This window comes from Oreochromis niloticus, linkage group LG9, assembly GCF_001858045.2.
Source record: "Oreochromis niloticus isolate F11D_XX linkage group LG9, O_niloticus_UMD_NMBU, whole genome shotgun sequence".
NCBI lineage: Eukaryota > Metazoa > Chordata > Actinopteri > Cichliformes > Cichlidae > Oreochromis > Oreochromis niloticus.
The window spans coordinates 10,894,891-10,918,905 of record NC_031974.2 but is presented as its reverse complement, the minus strand read 5'-3'; the positions used below and the strand labels follow the sequence as shown (position 1 = coordinate 10,918,905).

General features: G+C 41.8%; 1 protein-coding gene and 1 pseudogene across 4 annotated transcripts in view; both read right to left on the bottom strand.

The window, feature by feature from the left end:
* LOC100694393 (enhancer of polycomb homolog 1) overlaps positions 1-7,879 on the bottom strand; it is a 33,967-nt gene extending 26,088 nt beyond the window's left edge. Inside the window, exons 1-2 of one of the 4 annotated variants that reach the window (XM_005449094.4) lie at positions 7,578-7,879; positions 6,758-6,878 (exon numbers count right to left, since the gene is read on the bottom strand). Coding sequence is in view for 2 of the 4 variants with exons in the window: in XM_013277479.3 (XP_013132933.1) it covers positions 3,067-3,219 (153 nt within the window). In the remaining 2 variants the exon portion in view is untranslated. Of the gene's footprint in view, positions 1-3,066; positions 3,558-6,757; positions 6,879-7,577 lie in introns of those variants that run through there. The other 3 variants (XM_005449095.4, XM_013277479.3, XM_005449093.4) reach the window with 3 other exon arrangements.
* A 1,481-nt stretch (positions 7,880-9,360) lies between these two features.
* Positions 9,361-23,445, bottom strand: LOC100694660 (integrin beta-1-like; annotated as a pseudogene).
* Positions 23,446-24,015: the final 570 nt, after the last annotated feature.

The window sequence follows — 24,015 nt, the reverse complement described above, 5'->3', positions numbered from 1 at the left end:
TACAGACAACGTTTTTGGTCTCGTGACACATCTAGTGCAAAGTGGGCACAAATAGTGAAAACAACTGGCTACAAAGTAGCTTCTAACAGCTTTTCACCCGAGAAAACACGATCTAATATTGAACCTCAGATTCTCTTGTTCTTCCCACACAAAATGTTCTGGGACTCAGTGGCAGTTCTGCTTTCTGTCACGGTCACAGATGCAGATCGAGGAGAGACAAATGAAAATCTATTTTTCACAGCACCACGCGTTCCCTCCATTAAATGTTCCCAAGAAAAATAGATGACTCCAATAAAAGTTGCCATGGCAACAAAAGTGTGGCCTCCAGCAGGTGTTTTCAGCTCAACGTGCCCAGAGGAAGGCGAGGAAGTGAGGGTGGTGCATTTCAGTAAATCCAAGCACACACATTGTGTAAAATCCACAAGTACTGCTAGTTTTCCACAGATGAGAAAAAGTGATTTATGTTGAACAACACTCAAAATTCAGTGGAGAAACAATGCTGCTCAATATCAACCCTCACAAAACACGGCATCACGCAGGTGCATAAGTACTATACGATTAGTATGGGGGAGGGAGAAGTCCTTTCAATTTAAAGCTAAAGTGGTCACGAATGCCAGCCCCCTCAAAAGTATTAACATTTCACATTTAACAAAGGTTAACTTAACACATGCCCATACCTAATACTTGTCAAATGACCCTATAGTCGAGCTGTAATATGGTAGTTTTATGGACGTAGTGTGCACCAGACATAATTTTTGTCCATTTGGTTTTTCTGAAGGAGATCCACACGGAGCATTTTGGTGGCTGTGTTTTGTTTGGCTTTACATGTTTCTCCTGTTTGCACAGTAGCATCCAATTTCACTGTGCCACACATTTTAGTAACACTACCAGAAATTAGTGAAAATTTTAGAAATCACTCAAAGACAGTTAGTCGATTAAACAAACTGTTCAATACTTTGTGTGTTAATAAATACACACAAAGAGAAATCATGACTGTAAACAGTGTGAAGGATAGATGTAGCTTCCAGGACTGAAAAGTGGATACCTCACAGCCAGCAGGGGGCGACTTCTCTAGGTGAATAAGGCTGTCTACTGTTACAGATGGAAAAAACTAGCCTCAACTCCCTTCCCCTCCATCAGTAAACCATTTCCTGCTGACTTAGCGTCATACTAAATAAAAGATTGAGGCAATTCTGTAAATTATAATTAAAGACAGGAGGATTTACTGGCTGATGTATTGTGAATAATAAATTGTGGCATCACAGGGACAAAGTCCATCTCTAAAGCATTTTAATTTTGTAGTCAAAAACGTGGCTTACAGATTTACCTTTTAACTTCCCCAGACGTTATGGAACAATTCAGTGTGAGTGTAAAGGTAACGGCCACTGGAACACACAAACTATTTACACTATGCAGGACATGGTGCAAGCAAAGATGTCCTGTTGCATTACAAAAACAGATTGTTTCAGAAGTTAATTGCTCACCAGAGGTTTGAAGGTTTAACTGCTGATGAAGTTAATCCCTTGATTATACTATAACAGCAACAACAAAAACTTCCACCTGCTTTAGATTCTGGTTACACTTGCAAGCTAAAATTCTGAATTAAAGAGACAAAGTCATGCATATGCATTGTGACGCAACAAACACTCACAAACTGTGCCTGCTGGTAAGTTAGAACAACATAATTCTCAGCCAACATTTGGGTATTTAGTCAGTGCAACAACACCCCACTGTTGCTGGACAGGATGTGGGTCAGGGAGCTAAGCCACGCACAGGCTTGTAGTAAAACTGTCCTCTTTATCTCTTCTGTCACACTGTTATGTAATTTCTGCTGTGTATGTGCACAGTAAGTTGAGGAAGGTATGAAAGCAGGATTTCAACTTGCTTTACATCCCATCTGTGGATCATGTTTGTGTCTGCTGAGGCATCTCAGGGGGTGTACAAAAGTGAATGAGAAAAATTCAGTGGAGCCGACCAGATGAGCAGGTAATGCATGAGCAACTTAAACTTTGTCTACAATCAGAAAAACAGCTTTCATTTCAGGTATAAACTCTAAATGAAAGGCTTTGTGATCAAAACATAGCCTAATCAGTCTTCATTCAAATGCAAAAATGTCTATTTGGATATAATTTGAATATGTGTTATCTCAAAACACGTGAGTAAAAGCAGAACAATATACTACAGTGTTAAAAAACAAAAATCAGACTAACACCACAGTACAGGCATATCTCGGTGGGCCAAACTCATGCAATTATGAAGGAAATTCAAGTAATAAATAAGTAGTTGCAATAAGGCACTTTCATAAGAGTAATTTATGCTAAGCCCAATTTTCAGGAACATAACTGAACTTTTCTATCGTCACCGTATTCTTGCCATCGACGCTTCTAACCAATAAGATACTTGGAATATGGCTCCAGAAATGAAGACTACATCCTCGTGCTGCACTACATGAATGAAACTTCCCCAGGAATAGCACAGTCATGGCTACACCATGCATGTCGTAACACATTTTACAGCCATTGCACCACGTATATGTGAAGAGGTGTGCAGTTATTAATCAGAAAGCAGAGCTCTGGGATTTATTTTTTTAAACTCCGCATTCTCCGCGAAACAGGCAGCACACATGGCAGGGCTGTGGCTGTCAACACGAGGCGCCTAGCTGTCAACCGGGGCTGAAGGCTCAGTGTCTCCCCCTGGCATTTGCTAACGAAAAGTACACCACGTCCAAGGCCTATCCCGCTCGCCTTTACCAACGAGAAAGTCAACAAAATGGTGGCACAGATAGAGGTCACGTGACTTCTTTGTGCATTCAGGTACTGCTTAAAAGGAAATAAACGGACACAACACGGCTTGCCAATAAAATATCACAGTATTGCAACCTTATACAACCACTCGTGGTGAAACGGCTTAGTAAAATTCAGTTTTCATCGAGCTCCATCGTGCGCACGAAAGAGAAAATATGGCGGCCATTTTGCACAAGCTTGCGCAGGCAACATAGCGGCGCCTCGCGCTATGAAAATGCCGCCAAAGATCCACCGCCAGTCGGGCGGCAATAAAATAACATACCGATTCCTCCTCTTTTTCCATCCCCGTTGGCATCTGCGGTACTGCCCGGTTGATTGAGGCATATTCGTGCAGGTCCGGCAAATCCTCGCAGCGGAAGACGGGCAGGGGCTTACTAGCATCCAGTGCCCGTGCCCGAAACGACAATTTACTCATTTTTATAATAAAAGATGCAGCATAAATCTATTCGATCTGCTAGGAATAACAGCAGGTCTGCCTCGAGTTCTCATGGATGAATCTGTGACGGTCTCTGAGAGTCAGCCGGTCGATTGAGGGCGGGCTTGGGTCCGTAGCAGCGCGAACAGAGCCGGGCAGGCCCGGGTCTCGATCGCTCTCTGTCGGTCTCTTTCTCTCGTAGGCACCGCTGTTCCTCCCCGGTTCAATACGCCATTGCCAACATGGCGGACATTACAAACTCATGCAGCTCACCGCTCGCTCCAAGCGGCCCAACCCCCTCGATCACACAAACAGCCATTCCCACGCAGTTTCGCACGCGTGCGCGCTCGCGAGACCCTTGGGGTACGAGAAAAGGGAGGAAGGAGGGGCTGAATCGACAGCGGGGGCAAAAACGCTGGATGCTGATGATGGGATGTGAACTTACTAGGCTCGGGATGTTCTCATCCTGTTATACGACAGGCTGATGCTGACGTATAAAAATATATATATTTTACATCTTTTTAAAAAAAAAAAAGTATATATAGATATTTTAAAAAAAAAAAAACGTAAAAAGGACGTAACGCATTCATTATGCCGCCACATATAGACAGATCGTATTAACGACTGACACACCACCGTAACTCTGAGGTTTCACGGGTGTTTTCTAGCACAGCAAGGACGCAATTCTTCAAACTTGTATCGTGTGTTTAAATTATTATGAACAACCAGAACATGCTGTATCAATTAGTGAATTGTTTTGCAAATATCGCCACCCTGTGGTGCAAACACTACAGTTTTAATTATAACTGGACTGTCTTGTGTTCATGCGAATGCACAAAACGTATTAACATGGTCAGAGCCAGGAAGTAGTCCGATGTGTCGTCATCACAGTAGCAACGTTACGCCCAAATACTACAGAATATATATAAAATGATCTAGAAGGTGAACAACAGGAACAAAACTGGTTTAGGTTGAGCAATAAACAAATATGTATTCTGGCCTTATTTGTGTTATTTTATGTAGTGTTCTCTTTAAACAAACAAAAATGAAGAGCAGTGCACCCTGGGCACACTGGTCATAATGGGATAAATATGGTCAGTACCAGGTTAGTTCAGTTACTACTAAGGGGCCCAAAGAAAATATCCCACACAACATCATCCTGATCCATTAATAAAAAGCAGTATGGATCCACACTTTTATGTAGTTTACAACAACTTGTGACCCTTCCAAATGTCACATCAGAAAATGAAGACTCAAACCTGGCAACATTTTTCCAAACTTCTACTTTCCAATTATGGTGAGTACTTGCAAACTGCAGGCTCGGTTTTTTGTTCTTAGCTGACAAGAGTTACAGTCAGTGTAGTCTTCTGAGCTGTGGATCATCTGCTTTAAGGTTCACCGTGTTGTTCATTCACAGATGCTCTGTGTAACCACTGGGTATTTGAGTTACTTTTACCTTGCCCATTAGCTTAAAGCAGTATGGCCATTCTCCTCAGACCTCTGACATCAACAAGGTATTGTCACAAAACGCACTGCTGCTCCCTGGATATTTTCTCTTTTGTGAACATTTTCTGAAACCCTAGAGATGGTTGTGTGTGGAAAAATCCCAGTACATCAGCAGTTTCTGAAATACTCAGACCAGGCCATCTGGCATCAACAATCCCAGGTTCAAAGCTACTTAAACCATCTTTCTTTCCCCATTCTGATGCTCAGTTTGAACTTCAGTAGGTTGCATTGGCCATGTTTACATACCTACATGCATTGAGTTACTACTAATGAAAAGGTCTACCTAACAAAGTGATTACATCCCAATATAGAAAAACATCTGAATCCAGGAAGCGCCCTTATTTAAGTCATTTTTCAAGTGCATTACTTTACTAAGTGACCCTTACTGTGTATTTCATATTTGACAATGTGCATCATCTTTTTGGTGCCTGGCCAGGAAGAATAAGAAGTACCCTAGAGTGCTGCAATAACTCTTTCTAATGAGTACATACATGCCGTTTTAACCACAACAATGTTTCATGCCTTTTTTTGGCAACAGAAACAAAAGTACACTGGTGCATATAATGCTTTAATTTGTTAAGTGTCAATTTGCTGTGATTAACTGTAGTTTCATCTCAGCAAAGCTTCATCTTCTCATTGTTGGTTGCCAGTACAGGAAATGCTGCAGAAAAGTAAACCTACCACCCTGACTGGTCCTTCTGAGATGTAGTTTACATCTGACCAAATGTTAGATGACACATTTCTCACTTTCATTGGTGCATCATTGTCAGCGAGCTAAAAGAAATCAGGGAAGCCACCAACTTCCAAATTTGTTCATTTCAGCAAATGTTTATCACAGCACATTTGCTGGTCCGTTTCATTTAATGGAACAGTAATTAAATGCAATAGCTTCTTCATTCTTGACCTTTAAGCCATTAGCTGCATGAATTCTTGTTTTCCATTTTTATATTTGATCTAGAAAGTAGGCAGCCTGAATAAGGATATTTCTGGCTTTATGAACACAGCACTTGTTACTTTTAATATTACTGCTCCAAGCTGATTTCTCGGCATGCAAACATGTACTATTATACACGAAGACTCAATACAGAAACTGAATATGAACTCTTACTTAGACAAGCTCCAAACTATACTGTGTTTTCTTTTCTATCCTGTGCGTGATGCATTCACCGCTCTGCATAAAGCAAACCAGCCTGATCCTTTGCTGCCTTACTGACCCATCAGTAAACTAAGCTAATAGATAAAATCTGCTCAGGATGCTGGAAAGCAGAGCTTTGCCAATCCGATATTGACAGAAGCATCTGAGAGGCTGGTGTTTGGAGCGATTTCGATTTCTTCACTTTATAAAGCTAAAGATAAGGCTGTTAACCAACTCTGTAAAACCTCTACACCACAGAGTCCCTACATATACTATAATGAATAGGCACAATATTGAGGAATACAAAATGGGAAGCTTACAGTTTTCATTAAAAACTACAGGATTAATACAGATATTAGGAGGAGGCACAGTGGATGGGGTTGAATGCACAGACCTGCTAGGGCCTTTTTGTGTGAAGTTTGCATGTTTTCCCTGTACATGCCTGGTTTCTCTCTACAGCTACATTGGCTTGTTCCATTTCCTTGATTTCCTTGATCATTCCTGCACTGCAGCTTGTTTGTTCTTATTTTTATGCCTCACCCTCCTCCCCACTTTTCCCAGTTCTCACACCCCTCATTAGTACACAAGGATCTGTCTGACCTGGGGCCACTGCCAGTCCTCACCAAGGCCTTCAATCCATAAATCTCAGACCTGCTACTAGCGAAATCGATGTTAGATTAAGCGGTGATTCTAAATTCATCATAAATGTGAATCTATGTCTCTTTGTGTTAGCCCTGGCCAGAGTTGTACCCCACCTCTTGCCCATTGACAACTGGAATAGGCCCCAGCCCTACTACGACCCTGAATTGGGTAAGTGGAAGAAAACCATGGAAACCAACTACCCTCCCCTTACAGTCTTCGTCAAAATCACTGAAAATAAGAAGAAATGCAAATAACCTGAAGAAATGGGTGAAAATTTTTGTGGCGATGAAAACAAGATCCAGGCGAAGATTTCGGTCACAATAATCATCATCCATTTGGGAGACATAGGCTCACATCTGTAGACCATAATGGAGGCCTGTGAAACAAAATGAGTCAAAAAAAGAAGTGCTTATAAACATCATTATTACTGGAAGTTATTACTGGAAACAAATATCATTTCTAAGCCCAGAAGACATCTCAGCATCTGCTGTGAGATTATTTTCTCTATAGGACACTTTAACTCTGTGTGCATGTTTACATTGGAGAAAACCTCGACAATTTCTACATCTGCTACCTACGTATACACTAACGCTGCCAAGTAAACGTTTGTACGGATGAATTTTCCCATATCCATTGGCTCTGGACTGTTTTGAAGCACACAGAGCAAGTTTTGCTCCTGCAATAGAGTACACAGTAGAGTAAGCCATATATGGTGGAACAGAGGGGTAAACAGAGCAGGACACGACAGCAAAAAAACTGTAAGGTATCGTTTTAGCAAATGACAAGCAATTGGGCACCGCTTCGACCCCGGAAAAATGAGTTTTCGAGGGCTTTTTAATTCGTTCAGTTCTCAAGACCACACAGCTGCTTGCACAAAGAACAGCGATATAGATGCTAGCTTAACGCTAGCTTAGCCCAGTTACCCTGACCCTGCGCCATTTACCAGCCAGCTAACAGTTTGCGGACAGCCCACCAACAGTTTCATTTGAGCTCGCAAGTGACTTTAAAGCCACAACTTTCGCTTCCCACGGATACAACACGGGGAAAACTAGCTTGAGCTTGACTCGCAACTTACCCGATGCCAGCAAACCCACAGTGGAGGAGGAGGAGGATGGTGATGGTGGCAGTTGTTCTTCTGGCTGTCATGCTAGCCTAATGCTAACGCTTGTTAGCTCTCTTCTAGGACGCCTCAGAGGAAAAAAAACAGAAGGATATTCAGTTTCTTTTTATATGTCTGCAAGTGCCGTTAATGCAAAAAGAGAGGTCACTGGAAGCCAAAGCAAGGGTAAAGGAGGAGATGTCCTGTCGCTGACGAAAAACTTGGTTAGTTAGCTTAGGTTACTTCGACCCAAAAAAAAAAAAAAACCCGATCCAAAGTGACCACCAAACCACTTTACAGGCGGATTGTGATTGGACGGTGAAAGCCACCAATCACCTGTGGAGAACTCGGGGAGGATGAGCTCACTAGTAACCCCGCCCACCCACGAATAACAACAACAGAAGTAACAATAATAATAATAATAGGAAAAATGTTGTCATGCATTAATGCGAATTTATTACGGTAGTGTGCAAATAATAGGATTCAAATAGGCTTTTAAACACAGACGGAGTCAAAGGGCAAAACTTATTAGAGCCACTTACTGAACAGCAAATAATCAGATACATTTTTTTCATAACATAGCTGCAGTATTTGTTACATAACTGTCTCCTGGGCTGGTCACCTCCCTCCACCGCCCTCTGCCCCTCCACTAGTTTTGTCGCAGGGCAGGGCTGCTCCTGCTTCCTTCTTCCTTCCTTTTCTGATGCTCTGATATCTGCACTGCACATTTTTCATGATCAGACACAGTCCAAAGAGAATGCTGCATAGTATAGTGGAAGCATATGGAGTCATTTTCTGTGATGCTTCAGCACCACCACCGCTGCTGCTGCTGCCGCCGCCACTTCCCACCTCCCACTACCCCCACTAGCTGTTAAAGCTGCATGCACGCCTGCCCAGTGACTCTGGGAGTGGAGGGGAGGCATCACTTTGATGAATATTGCTTTGCTCAACTCTCCCAGCAAGGTCATCAGCAGCCATCTGTAGGCAGTGGAAAAAACCCTAATATCCATTTAGATCTGAACATCCCATTGTTTCTCTGCGTTTACACGATTCAGCCCAGTGCACTGGTTAAGTGGTTGGCACATACACTAGCTGCACATTTAAAGTTGTGCAGCATATCTGTCTCTATATCTGTTTAACAAATGCACAGGTCTGCTGGAATACAAAAAAAAAAAATAATCCCAAGAGTCAGGATTTTGCACTGGTGTCAAAAATGTCATCTTCTATAGCTACAGTGACTCGAAGCACCTTCCATCTTTTCCTGCATGGTGACACTTTCTTTTCCTCTCATCTAGAGGGCAGTGGAGACCTGCGCAAAGACGCGTGCTTCCGCTGGAATTGCAATGCAGAATGCAGGGTGCTCACCTCACAATCTCTCGCCTCCTGAGCCCCGAGTTACACAGCTGAGCCAGCCATCAGCATAAATGGGAACCCCCCCCACCCCAACACATATGCATGCCCCAACAAAATATTCAGCTATATGTAATTAGCCTTTGTGGAATTTCAAAATGTGAGGGCATAACTTTGCATATATCCCACGGACAGCAAGCTTGTATATAAGAAGCAGCTTATGATGGAGGGGAGATGCTCTTTGAATATGTGTGCGTGCCGTGCATGCAGCAAAGGATTGAAGACAGGCAGTCCAAGGTTGCGTGTTTGAGATCAAAGGCGAGTAAGTTAGACATCAGCATCAACATCCACCTCGCCCCCAGCCCCCCCACCCCAACCCACCAACCCACACAGACAAGTTGGTCCCATCTGTTGACAACAGTTCAGGGGGAAGGATGTTGTTTCATTGTGCTTCACGACGGGGATCCTGATTGAAAAGTTGATCTCCTTCCACGGCTGCTATCAGTTCTCTTTATATTTCCAGCTGACAACTGTCGTGATGGCACTTTTGTAGATGGGGTTGTCCTGCAACACAACAAAACAAGTGTCACGACATGACTGTTCTTCCGTATTTGCTTTACTTTCCTATTGATTGACTGGAGGTGTAGGTGAATGAATGTTTTACTTTTAATGTAGTCATACATTTCTGTTTGGCTATTGCTGAATTTCCTATTGCCTCGGTACTGAATTTACCCCACTTTATTGTGTTAACTGTTGATGGGTCTCTGTACTGGTGTCCCCTAGACAAACTCCTGCATTTATTGTACAGTCTGTGACAGACTGAAGGATTTGTTTGGGCAGGGGCTCACCCTGTTCCAGCGTCTCTGCTCCAGCTCTCTCTGAAAGCAGGCAAACTCCCTGCGGTCATGGATGCTGGTGAGTAGTTTCCATAGCAGCAACAAAGCCACACCCAGCACCACAACAGAGCCTGAAAGCACTGTGGTAATCAGGATCACATTCGGCCCCGGTGGGCACTCTTGAAAGACAAGAAGAAGCCACAGCGCTTTAACAGCCATAGACTGCGTGGTTGTGAATTTCAGATAAAATTAATGTGCTTGTACAATCTCACTGTGGCATCATTAACCAACTTACAAAGGGCAGACTGCAGAATACAAAGTCCTAAAGAATTCTACAGACGTGATTTGCATTTATGCCACCATCAGCCAATAAGGCACATTAAAGAGGTTTAATCTATATCTCTGTTGGTGCCCTGCCTTTCCCTTATTACGATAATAAAATGTGTTTTTACATAAAACAATTCCCTGGAGCTGCTACAACTGACAGAATTTATTCATCTAATGTTGATATACTGGTGTAGTCATAAAAAAATAAAGCATTTGGCTCTGCTTACCTCGTTTGCAAGCTACATAGAAAGACTTATCTCTTCCTACGGTCCCCACCAAAAAATGCACTATACAACCTTCTGAGTCCACTTCCATTCACTTGCGAAGGCCTGGAGAGAAAGCCACTGTTGCTAAGACACCAGTCTGACCTACCAAGGTGAGGTTCAGGTGGGCACACTTCATCTCGCACTCATTTGGACTCAAGCCCACTGAGAAGGCCCTGCATGACACACATTCTCTGTGAAAAGAACCATAATCAAAAGTGAAAATGTGTTTAGTTATAAAGGCAATTAAAGCACCCCCAACATGCTCTCAATGTAGGGGGTAACTCTTCGGAGAACTCTGTTAGTTATGCAGTTCAAGCAATCATTTATTTAGTCACTTTTAATATAAGCAATCCATTACAGTTAAGTTAGTGTTACCCATTCCTTTTATTGCCACAGAACCAAGCATAACAGATTAATAATGCATTTCTTTCTGTTTGTTCGCTGCTTTTTTGTATGTAGTTGTTTATTAGTATATTAGTCAGTGTGCATGTGGGTCTTAGCCAGTGAGGTGAAGGAATTTGCAACATTTTACATTTGTGGGTGAAAGGGAAAAGAACAACAAGGGAAAAGGAAACTGTGCCTGGGTGATAATAAGTGTCTGTCAGCTGTGAGGAGCTCTACTTCAAATTTGATTAAGGATGCCTGCAAACTAACTAAGCACAGCAGCTCCACAGCACTGGTGGCACATTGAGGAGGAGAATGATGGCGGTGGTGGAGCTCAGGAACAGAAGAGGTAGCTTTTAGTTTGGCCAGAGCAGTCACTCAGAGGAAAATTAACAAGCTTCTTGCTGGCTTTCTGGCGTAGTAGTAGGCTGCATTCAAACCGACATGCACTTCATTTCTTGTATTGCAAAGGCAGCAACCTTGGAAAGTAGCAAGTGACTAACGTTACTCGACATATTCATGATTATAAAAATGTCAGCTTTTGAAAAAGAGTGTGGCAGAATATTTCATTTTCATGTTTTCTTAATTGTGCCCTAAACTTTAAAGGTCGTAGTAGTGGTGCAAGTTACAGATGCTGGGACAAGAAGGGCAAAGCTCACAGGTCGGGCCCTGGAAGCGCTTGTCATGGCAAATGCAGGTGCCGCAGTGGCAGTCGCCTCTGCCTCCACAAATCTGTCCATCCTGAGACAGACGCGACTCCAAGCTGAGAGGGCACTCGCAAGCTCGGCCCCTGAATGCTGGGAAACACAAACACTCCCCACACACACACCTGCCGCGCCCTGGGACAGTAGATGAAACAATTTTAAAAGAGACACACTGGCCTCCTGTTATTTTTTTGCAGATGTGTTCCTGCTACTATACCTCCACATTGTAGTCCTCGGTACTGATCACAGCTGAAATCACTGCACTCACACAGCTCCCCATAGTACACATGGCTGGGCTTTTTGCTGCTCTTTTGACAAACACACCTCCTGCAAACGCACTCCCTGTGCCCACTGCACACTTCAGATGCATTATCATGGCGACAAAGGTGTGAGTCAACTGCTGTGCCCGACTCCTCTTGCTCGCATTCACAAAATGTCCCGGCTCTCCCTGCTTTACACCTGCAACACAGGAACACACATCAGCTTGTTCCCCCCTTAATAACCTGGAATTAAACTTGTTAGCCAAATTGATGCCGTCAAGCCACTTCACCTACCTGCATGCGCCACTCTCCAAAGTGCCGTTGCTATGGCTACAAGAAGGACTGTGTGGGACCCTGTCCTTTTGACATGAACACTCACATATGGGGCTCAGCAGGACCTCAACCTCTTCACTATAGCCTTGGGGCTTAATAATAAAGCGGTATGGTCTTTGTGAAGCAGCCACACACTGAGGTGCTGTGATGCTTACATTAAAGCTCACCTAGAGGGGGGTGAGAATTCCTTGAGCACCAATATAATCCTCCACTAATGAGGTAATCATAATCAGCATTACCATTGCTTCAACCGAGGATGGCCGCATGCTAACAGAATCACTCACACAATTTACCACACACAGAGCCGCGGCTACATGCAGCTACGCACCTCGTCACCTACAGAGATGTTGGAGCATCTCCTCCCCTGTTCTCCATGCCTCGGCCTGTGGTCCTTACAGTGGGAGTATAGGAGATGTGCTAGCCCGGTGGAAACCTGCTGTGCTCCATAACATCCTCAGAGGTCAGTGCCTATAGCCAGTAAAGCAGTTAACCTCTCAAAGATGAGGTGGTGTCAGCAAGCTATACACATGAGGCTAATGACCTTTGTACGAAGGGAGTTTGTGGCTCACTTACACTATATGCTTCAACAATTATCTGCAGGATGTTGTGGGAGTTGTTGGACAGCATTCTGACCTCACATTTTGGGAAGATGCTTCTTCCCAAATGCATCTTTAATGTCAAATTAATGCTTATGCATTTATTCAAAGTCTTCCAGCTGGACTTGCAAAATCGAACCAAATGTTTCAGAGAGATTATAAGAGTTGATAAGTGAAGATGGTGGCGTACAACCTTTGCCCTTCCACGAGCTAAACTAACATACGAGCCTGTCGTGTTGTTGCACTGATGCATGCCAGGGTAGAGGTTCATGATAGTTATAACAGTGTGGCCAGAAGCAAACTCATTACAAACAAAGAAGCAGACAAGTATGCATTTTTCATGACTTACTGTATTCATAATGGGAATGATCATGGCATTTGTTCAAGTGCTCTGACAGAAAGATCCAGAGAATACAAGCATGTCAAATTTCTATACTGAACTACAGCTAATTCAAATGTGTATCACATAAACTGTGTGTGGAGGGATGGCTTTAGTCATTTATTAATTTATGGAAAAAGTAAAATTCTTTGACTGGTTTTGAATGAACCAGCTATGCAATTAAATTAAAGTTGTGGAACCTTTCATTTAGACAGGAGGCGTGCCTGGAGCTATAACAAGGATGGCTGCCAAGCAGATGACTTACTTAAGGACTGTGGAACGTATTGTCACAGGGGCTTGAATAGTTATGGTGAAAATAACCCCCTCTGATGGATCACGGTAAAGATTAACTTTAATTCTGGATTCACCAACATATAGCATAAAGATTCAGAACAACAGTGAACTGGCAATGTAGAACAACTCATTCCTGTGTGTTATAGATGTCAACTGTGTTCTTAAAATTAGGGTATTTTCCGTGAGCGGACAGAATCTGCAGGCAAATCATCAGTAAAGTTTTTTGTAGCTTTTTGTCACTACTTTTAAGTGGAAATAGGTGGCATTGGTCCTTGATTAGGCACCAGCACTCCATGTGCAGAAAATAGAGAACTGATAGCGAAACCCTTGCAATGAGTCTCATCTATCTTCATTATAATGCACTTGAGTAGTTTAGTTTACTTCAGCAACTGAGAGTTGCAGTTAATATTTACTGGAGCACCAAATGCACAGTGGAAAACAGTTCTACAATAATGCACATTGTTTTTTTGTTTTTTTTAGGTCTTTAATGTAAAAGGTAACCAGTGAAGATGCAATGTGGGGAAGGTTTTTGGCAAAGGTGCAATGAAAGTGGTTAAAAAATGATAGATTTTCCAGAAACTGCTATATAATTTTACTCAGTTGGCATCCAAGAGAACAGGGAAGTGGCAAAACCAGCAGAATTTCTAGCTTAAAACGTAAACATTTTTACAGCAAATAGTAGAAATAAATAGTATAATAGTACAATAGTTGGTTTTCCTGTTTAATACAAATCAAACTAAACTGAGTAAGATTTAAAGTTATGCATGGTAAAAGAGTATGTTAGCTAACGTCTAGGCCAGGGGTCTGCAACCTTTTACACCCAAAGAGCCACTTGGACCCGGTTTCCACGCAAAAGAAAACACTGGGAGCCGCAAATACTTTTTGACATCTAAAATGAAGATAACACTGTATATATTGTTTTTTATCTTTATGCTTTGTGTGAACAACTAAGGTGTGCTGCTTATGAAATCCATGAAGTGCTACAGAGAAAATTAAATTATATTTATGTAATCAACACATTTTGAACTCTTAAAGAAATATAACAAAAGGAAAGACACTCAGCTGAACTAAAATGATCCATGTAGCAAACAAAAACTGTTGTGAGCCGCCTCCCTTATATCGCCTTTGGGCTGTTGGAGCCTTGACCTGACTCTTAAAAAATAATTGGAAAAAAGCACTATGCTGCTGAAAAATGAAAAATAGATATTTGCAAAATTCTGCCTAAATATGTATTTTACCTGGTTAATGCGTGCGGCGGGGCGTGGTTTGCAGCGCAGCTGCAGGGGAGGCGGACGCACCTGAGCGACACCCGCAATCACGCCTCGCTGCCTTTACGTCTGCGCTATCTGTGCTGTTGTGTTGTTGGTGGTGTATGTCGGGCTGTGAGCTGAAAAGCTACAGCCGGCTGTATGCGTACAGCAACCGTGTGTGAAAAGTGCTCAATAAAGATTTGCTCAAAAGCATGCTCATGGAAACATCGTCGGGTCTGCCGTGATATGTTTACAATGGGACTTCTGCTCCTGAACCTCTGCGCACAGAGTCCGCAAATCGGGGCTATACGAAGTCAGTTTACGCAGGACTGTAAGCTGTCATCTGTCAGGCGTGAACCGTGTTTGTCTTTAACATAGTTCACGGTGGAGAACAGCTGCTGACATAATGTGGATCCGAAGATCCATAATTGGCCTATCTGGGGTTGAAAGTCTCGATAAATGCACGGCGTTTCGGCGGGTACACCGGTTTCCGCGAGTGTGACTCTTATTTTGAGCGATGAAAAAATAACAGAATATAATTTTATTTTTATATTTCAATATCACATTAATCTTCCAATTTAGAACTACGAGTTAAAAAGAACTAACATAAATAAAATACACTTCAGCTAAATACTTCTAATTTATTTGCCCAAACCAGGCGGAGCCGCAGTATAAGGACCAAAGAGCCGCATGCGGCTCCGGAGCCGCAGGTTGCCGACCCCTGGTCTAGGCATTCAAAACATTCAAGACAGTTATTAGTCTTTCCAGGAGTGAGCATCCTAGCAAATTCCCCCCATGGTCAGACATTTCAATGCTCAGAGAAACTGCTAAAAAACTGAAGAGCTACATTTTAGACTCTACAGGCCTAAAAAAAACCCCCGAGAAAGCCTCTTCTCTTTAGAAAACAACATGGCAGTTTGGCTTAAGTTGCCATGTTGCTTCTGAACAAAACACAAAACTTCTGGAAAAATGTCCTTTGGATAGATGAAAAGAAGTGGAAATATCTGGCCATAATGCACACTGTCATGTTTGGAGATAATCAAACACAAAACATCAGCACAAACACCTCATATCAACTATCAGAACGGTGGTGGAGGGATGATAATTTGAGCTTGTTTTACAGCCACAGGACCTGGGCACCTGGCAATCATTAAGTCAACCATTAACTCCTCAGTATACCAAAGTATCCTAGAGTCAATTGTGAGGCCATCTGTCTGACAGCTAAAGCTGGACTGAAACTGGGGTCAAGGCAGCAGGTCATGGGTCATTGGGGTCATTGCAGCAGAACAATGACCCCAAGCACAGCAGCAAATTTACAACAGAATGATTGAAAAAGAAAATAATCAAGGTGTTTTAATGGCCCGGTTAAAGTCCAGACCTCAACCACATTGTAATGCTGAAGTCAGACCTTAAGAGAGCTGTGCATAAAGAAATGCCAACAAACCTCGATGAAAAAGCTATGAAGAACAGTGGGCTAATATTCCTCCAAAACAATGTGAAAGACTGATAAAGTCGTACAGAAATTCCGGTTATTGTTGCTAAAGGTATTGTTGCTAAAAGCTATAAAACCTATTGAATCATTTAGTTTTTCATGTGACTGCAGAAAATCCTTTGAAAACTGTCATGGAGTGTTATCCAAGCTAGCTAGCATTAGCTAATCAATGCAAATATGATAATTTCTGGTTCCAATAAAACAACATGGAGACAGAACAAAATGCCAGACTCGAGGCTTCCGAAATGTAGTCCATAAATCATTGGGTGATGTCATGGTGGATACTTATATGAGCTACAGTCTACAGTCAGCTTTAGGTAACAACTCAAACAGCAAAGCATCAAAATATACACAAGCAAATAAATATAAATGATAAATTATTGCAGATAGGCCCTGCTATACCTTATACAAGGGTACGACTTTTTCAGTGACAGCAAAGATGATCTGGACGTTCCTCTGTCTCAGTGTTTCAGCAATCTGAGCCACCGAAGGATGGTCCTGTCAGAGTGGAGTCAGGGCAGATGCAAATTGCAATGCATAACAGTCAGGCCAGAATATATATGTGTAATAAGTAGTTAAGCATGCTCTGCCTCTTCCTTCTATTGCTGTCCTCCCTCTTCCCTCCCATCTAACAACTCTTTCTATTGCTCATTTCATTCACTCACCCTAACAGACTTTCCATTCCCTCCAAATAGATAAATAAGTACCATTCAAAGAGGAGCAACGCCCGCATCTTGCACATCCATTTTCAGCCTTGGGTGGCCATGCATCCAGACAGAAATAGATTAATAATGCATCCATATTCACTCCACCTGTCAAGTGTCTGGACTGGAATGAGGTCAAGACACTAACAGTCTCATGAACCTAATGAGACACCTATATGGATGTTTAACACACGCGTATAAAGAATTACACTCACAAGCACACACCCAGGCGTGCACGCTCTTTGAGCACCTGCACAGCACACACCCACCCAGCCTTCTATACACAACCCGAGTGAGATTAAGAGATGAAAGCTTTGGTTTGAATTACTCCACAAACACTCCAGCTGTTTCCCATCAGGGTGTGCCTGTCAGCATCTTCTTTACCCAGGGAACTGTGCTGTTGATTCTGACCTTTAAATCACTGTCTTTGACTTTCTCTGCAGCTGCCTGGACCTCTATTTCACTGCTTGGATTGCAGACGGGAATCAATTTAGCACGCGTTGCAATATCTGGTCCATAGGATAAACACTGTATGCTCCTTGGGACCACAGTCACCCAAGCATGCATGAAAGTAAGTGAAAACACATATACCTCTGTGATGGCTCATTCTGGCAAGGTAAAGCTTCGGTTTTTACCTGTGAGTATAACCGTGGGATTTCACAAGGCAGAATTAATCCGTCTTCTCAACAAGTGAGATGAGTTTGAAAAGAAACTGACAGACAACCCCAGCAGACAACGAGCTGCATTATTACCCTATTAAACTGTGTTGCAGAGCAATAAAAGGATAGAAATTTGATATTTACACTCCTTTTAGTTCTTGCAAGGTCTTTATTAATTCATGAAAAATATTTGTCTTTTGTTGCTGGTGTATATTTTGGGTTTATAAAAGCCTTTTAGATCTCCTTTTTGGATCTAAAAGTAATTTGGATTGAGTTTTAAAAACCAAAGAAGTAGCAGTATCTATCTATCTATCTATCTATCTATCTATCTATCTATCTATCTATCTATCTATCTATCTATCTATCTATCTATCTATCTGTAATCTCAAAAGTATCCACTCGTATGCCTCAGTAACATTCAGTCCAATTCAATTTTATCTATAAAGCGCCAAATCACAACAGCAGTCACCTCGAGGTGCTAAACATCCCATTCTTAATCCACAGGGTTTAATATGGATTACCCATCGGAGTTATAACAGCTTCGGCTCTTCTGGTAAGGCTTTCCACAAGGTTTACGAGTGTGTTTATGGGAATGTTTAACCATCTTCCCAGACCTGGTTTGCAGTCTCTGGTCTAATTCATCTAAAAGGTGTTTTATAAGGTTGAGGTCAGGACTCTATGCAGGCCAGTCAGGTTCTTCACATTCGCTCACTTATCTATGTCTTTATGGACCTAGCTTTGTGCACTGGTACGCGATCATGTGGGAGCATGAAGGCGCCATCACCAAACTGTTCCCACAAGGTTGGGAGCATGAAACAGTCCTAAATGTCTTGTTATGTTGACACATTAAAAGTTCCTTTCTTTAGATCTAAGGGACTGAGCCCAACTCCTGAAAAACTACCACACATATAACTGCCCTTCCACCAGAGGCCATCGAAGGTATTGGAACACCTGAATTCAGTAATTTGGATTGGTGTACCTGTCTATAGAGTCCAGTGACAGAGGAGAACACACTTTTTTGTTTACTGTAGCACTGCACATCTTTAAGCAACAGATCACATCATGAGAGTGCTTGTGTTTTTCATGGACTGAAAGATATTATCCATGGTCTGCTGTAGCACACTGAAGTAACATGGACATGTTGTTGATTTATCCATCCATTTTTTTAAACAGGGGGCTAGAGCCTATCCCAACTGATAATGGGTGAGTCTGTAACAGGACTAATACAGAGAGACAGACAGTCACTCAGCCCTATGGCCAATTTAGAATCACCAATTAATCTGACATGCATGTCTCTGGACTGTGAGAGGAACCTATAATACCTGGAGAGACCCTATGGATGCACAGGGAGAACCTGCGTGTCCCATGCAGCTGACAGGTTTGAACTAGGAATCCTTGAGTTAACCACTGTGCAGTTGCTGAAAATACACTTTTTTCTCTTGATATCCTAAAACCATTAAATAAAACATTAATCCTGCAATGATTTTCAATATTTGGCCCATTTCAGTGTAAGTCCAACTATAATAGACTTATAATGAAAACACCATTTAAGCTTGAACTTTTTTTCTTTAGTGAAAATAAAAAAAATAAAGTGACACTTCCCATTATTTGGAAGCACAATGCAGGATAATTTTCCAGCAATGTGAAAAACAGCATCCGTGGAGAACACTAGCAGACGGGTCACGTTTCTCCAGCCAATCTGCTGCAGCAAGTGAAGAACATTTAGTCAATAAATTACCGATTGGCCGCAAAGTGAACACAGCGACCACGACCTAAGTGCTTCTGACAGACTTCTAGAAAAGAATTACCTTCCTGCTTTTCTATGTAATCAAATAACTGTGGATGAGTAATACTTTGTGCCTTCAAGTTTAGGGCTTAGATCAAAAACCTGTGAAATTCAATTATAGAAATCAAATTTTCATGTTTAAGAGCTCGTGAGTCTAAGATACACCCAAAAGTGAGCGATGCAGTTTCCCAAAGGAAGCTTAGTATTCTGTAATAGCCCTTTCATCTATTGTCTGCAGTCTTTCCACTTCCTCCACATAATGCCCACTCAAACAAAAGCAACAATATCTGTATTGCAGTCGAGCTCCCTGCTGGGCTTTCTCACATTACCTCACACATGGTGGCCTGCATCAGGGCATCCAACCCACCCTCTGGTGAATCCAGGTTACTGGAGATCCGCTGCCCCCCTACCAGCTCTGTGAAGAGGCTTCCGTTGGTGGTGAGACTTAGGATGTTGTGGTAGGTGAAGGGAGGGGTGCAGGGCCAGGGCTAAGTCCTTTTACAGGGATTTCTGAGCATGTCCTTTGCAGGGCTGATGTATAGCATCACTGTCTTTCCCACAAATGCACCAAAATCTTTTGGAAGTGGAAGTGGAAAGGAACAAAGAAAAATAAGAAGTACTGTGTGCCGAGATGTGAATGGAAAAAAGGATAGGGTACCAGTTGTCCTTGAGCAAAGCACCTAATTCCCAATCACTCCTGCAGTGCTGCTCAGTGGTCAGTAGTAAGATTATGATTATATTGGGCAGCTCCCAGGTGTATAACTTTGTAAATAGGGCACAAGGGTATTCCAAAAAATGAATATGCAGATATAAAAAGTTATAAGAAAATTGCATTAACCTAAATTTCATATGATAAGGAAACTGAGGCAGACAGACCCAATCTGAAGTCACTGGTGATATTCTTCATTTCTTTCATGTCAGCCCCCAACTTTTTAACATTCATCAGGTCATTCTCGATGGAAAAAGACAGATCCATCAGGTAGTACAGGTCTATGGGGTAGTCCTCCACATGTTTGAACTTCACCTCAAAGCTCTGGGGTTCTCCTATAGATGGGAAATGTGGAAATTCGCCTGCAAAAACACACCACAGCTATAAAAGTAGCTCTGTACTATTTGGAAGTGTGCACACATCACACACTGTTTCAGGCTGATTCTGATATTTGTGGAGGGTTTCTACTTTTACATTTGATATTTTTATGCAGTTGATACAAAAAGACTTTGTGGTTCATGGTTTCTTTTGTGTGTGGGTGTCACTGGGTGTTTTTGGTCTTCTAACCTGAGTCATTACTCAGCCAAGGTTTTGCACAATACCCTGTAAACCTGATTTGGTCATTGCTTCTAAAGGTGTTTTTTTTGACTGACTTATGACTGCTTTAGTTTCATAAGATGAACAGGAAAACTTGAAGGAAAGCTGTCATTAGGTGAAATCAGTCACAAGGAGAGAGCTGCACCAAAAATCTCCAGACTACTTCGGTCACTAGCAGATTGCCACAGTCATCCGTTACGTCTACATGGAAGACCTTGACTTGTCTTCAAACACTTGTTAATTGCTAGCTGAGTGATATTAAAAACTTGAGAAGGAGTAACACAGACTAGAAATGGAGAGAGTTCACTTAAAATACAACTTATGTGTCAGTGCTGAAGCCAACACATTTCACCAGGTGCAACTTTAAAGGCAATGCATTTTCAGAGTTTCAGTCCTGCTTATACAAAGTATTTTTAGACAAGTAAGCAAACTAGCAATCTGCTAGTGACTCAAGCAATTGCAAGGAGTTTTTTGGGTAATACACATTTTTCCCTAGCAAATATCAATCCACTCTGATCCACCATCCATTATCTTCCGCTTATCCTCCCTGCTACCAGGCTGGAGCCTACCCCAGCTACCATAGGGCAGGAGGGTGAGAGGCAGGGCTAACACATAAAGACACTCACATTAACACCTATAGGCAATTTAGAATGACCAGTTAATCTAATCAAATGTCTTTGGACTGTGGGAGGAAGCTGGAGTACCCAGAGACAACAACAGTGCTAATCACCGCACCACTGTGCTGCCACCCCCAGCAACCAGTGGTTGCAAAATGGCTGCAGACTGGTCTTTAGGGCTGTGTGACTGGGGCCTTATTCACTTGACTTTGCATTGTCATCATGATACAATACATGTAGTGTCCTTTGCTTCCTGTGATGTTATCACGATAAAGGCTAAGAGCTTAAAAAATTGTATTTCACAAACTAATGACATTGTCTACATCCTTCTTTTATGCGCAGTTTGCTAAAGCTAATAAGTGACATTACTAATGTCATTAAAAAATGCATTAATTATACTGGTGATTTATACCCACCTGGTCTGAGGTGCAGCGGGACAGTCTGAGGCTGGAGCTGGGTCACTTCTCTGTGCCGGCGTTTATGTCTTTGTTCTTTAGGATGAAAGGTGATCTTCCGGTTTTTCAGAAGGACAGTGGGACCTCTAGGGTCCTCCAGGTGATCAAAAGGACAGCCCCTCTTTAGCAGGGCTCCGGCTGTGTCGCAGCGCTCCCATATGTGCTGACCCACTTCTAGAAAATTCTTTACACAGGTTTAAGTTAAGTTCAACGCCTTACATCAACACTGTAAAAAGGGCAAAGTCAGGGCTGCAGTTAATGGAAGCAGTACAGAAAGGATGTGAATGTGTGTGTGTGTCTGTGTGTTTCTTTTAACTCAAAAAACAAAGCCCTTCATCTTTCAACAACATCATTAAAATGGAACACATATGATGTTCCATATTCAAAACTTGCTTGGAGGGTTTTTCTGTTGTTATAAAATACATGCTTACATCACTGTTTAATACAACACAACATGCACATGACAACATATGATGTACTAAATATACAGTACTGTGCAAAAGTTTTGAACCACCCTCGAATAGTTTATATTTTTGCTTCCAAGGAGCCAGACGTTCATGCAGTTTTTTTTTAAAGGCATCTTGAGCTATAATTTTTCAGACTTTCTGAAGGTCTTGCAAAGTTTTCCTTTGGACAGTGGCTCCTTTTTCACTCATTTTCAGTTCAGTCCTTGTATCTGACCATTTTTAGAGGGATCGTTTTTAGTTGTTAAACCACTGAACACTGAGAGAAAGAGAGATAGGAAGAGATAACACAATTTAATAGACATAAAATAGTACTTTTGAACCAACAAGCTGATTCTATTAGCTGAAAAGATGCAATATTTTGGCATCGTGTGCAGTCTGCCCATAAAAAATTAAGGAAACTGGAGAACTGGACAAATAGAGAACAGAAGAAGTGGCAGGCCTAAAAAAGCCATAGCTTCCTCAGCTATCACTATAGCTATAATTGAAGATTATATGAAAGTTATGTTCTTCAGAAATAGGAAAAAGTGCAGCAAATACCTGACACAGCACCTGTGAGAGGTGCTTGAGTTTAATCTTGATCAGAAATGTTCTCAGTTGAAGGGTGGCTGTTTTTTAAAATATTCACCTTCAAGTCCCTTAGATTGTACAGACTCTGTTTTTGCCTTCTATATTTTACACCTATTTCCCAAGCAACATATGAAGATATAAGGTGCGGCTTGAGACTTTTACACAGTACTGTAATTTAAGTAATTAAATATGTAATTACTTAATTTTATTAGGATTAATCAGTAATAGCATTCAATCTTAATACAAAATACAAACTAGGACTTAACCTGTCCACTGCTAACTTTCCAAGGTCTCCACTCAAATAAATTGGAGATTTCTATATCCACTAAGCATCTCTCTGTTAAGGGAAAAGATCTGGAGTACTGTCTTGATGCATTCTCAATCATCCAGGAAAGTAAATCTCCAAAAGTTGATTCTGTTCATCTGTACGTAGCGTTTTGTGGGAGAAACGTTTCGTCACTCATCCAAGTGACTTCTTCAGTCTCAGCTGACTGCAGGTTTCCCCAAACCTTATAAACTGAAAAACTTTTTGTGGACCAAAAATATGCTCGGTGTTCAGTTAACAGTGAACCCGTCAAAAAAGAAGTCACAGAGTATTTCCGAGGCCATTCACCTCCTCAGTACACCAGGCACAATGTGGCCCTGCTGCCAGGCACTCTCCACAGCTCCTGACCCCTTGACTTTCACATTCGTGATGTGAATGGTCTGCAAGAGAACAGAAACCAGCAAGAGGCTCCGATATTCCATCATGTGAATGCACCGTACACAGAAGAAAAGCAAACTTTGCTTTTTATGCTCTGTACTGGATACATTTTGGAAGTCAAGTAAAAATCAGATCAGATTTTTCCTCTCTCTGTTTCTCATAGCACAAAACCACAAATTGTCAATGCACATTTTTCCTTGTCAGTCACCTAGCAACACTTTTCTTACAACTTAAAAACCATTCTATAGTTTGTACTTGACCTCCCATGTTAAAAATACAGGCTTTGTGAATTACATTTCAAGCCAATATATGATCAGAATCACACTGCTGGCTGTTTGTTGTCAGTTTAGTCACACTAAAAATCTGTATGCATCAATACCTCCTAAATCGTAGTCCATAAACAGATTATTTTTTTTAAACTACAGAGCTATCTTAACTGTTTAAGCTAACTGAATCTCTATAAAGTGATATCTGCTTATGAATATGCAGATAACTGTAGTCTAGCAAACAGATGTTTTGCAGCACTTTCTGTTGATCAGTCACACTTGAGAACATTTTGTTGTGTGGATACAGGATGTCTTGACACTGACATATTCCCACCATGTAATAATAATTCAAAAGCCGAAAAACTAACACTGAAACCAATAAAAACTAAACTAAAAAAGAAATCATTTTCAAA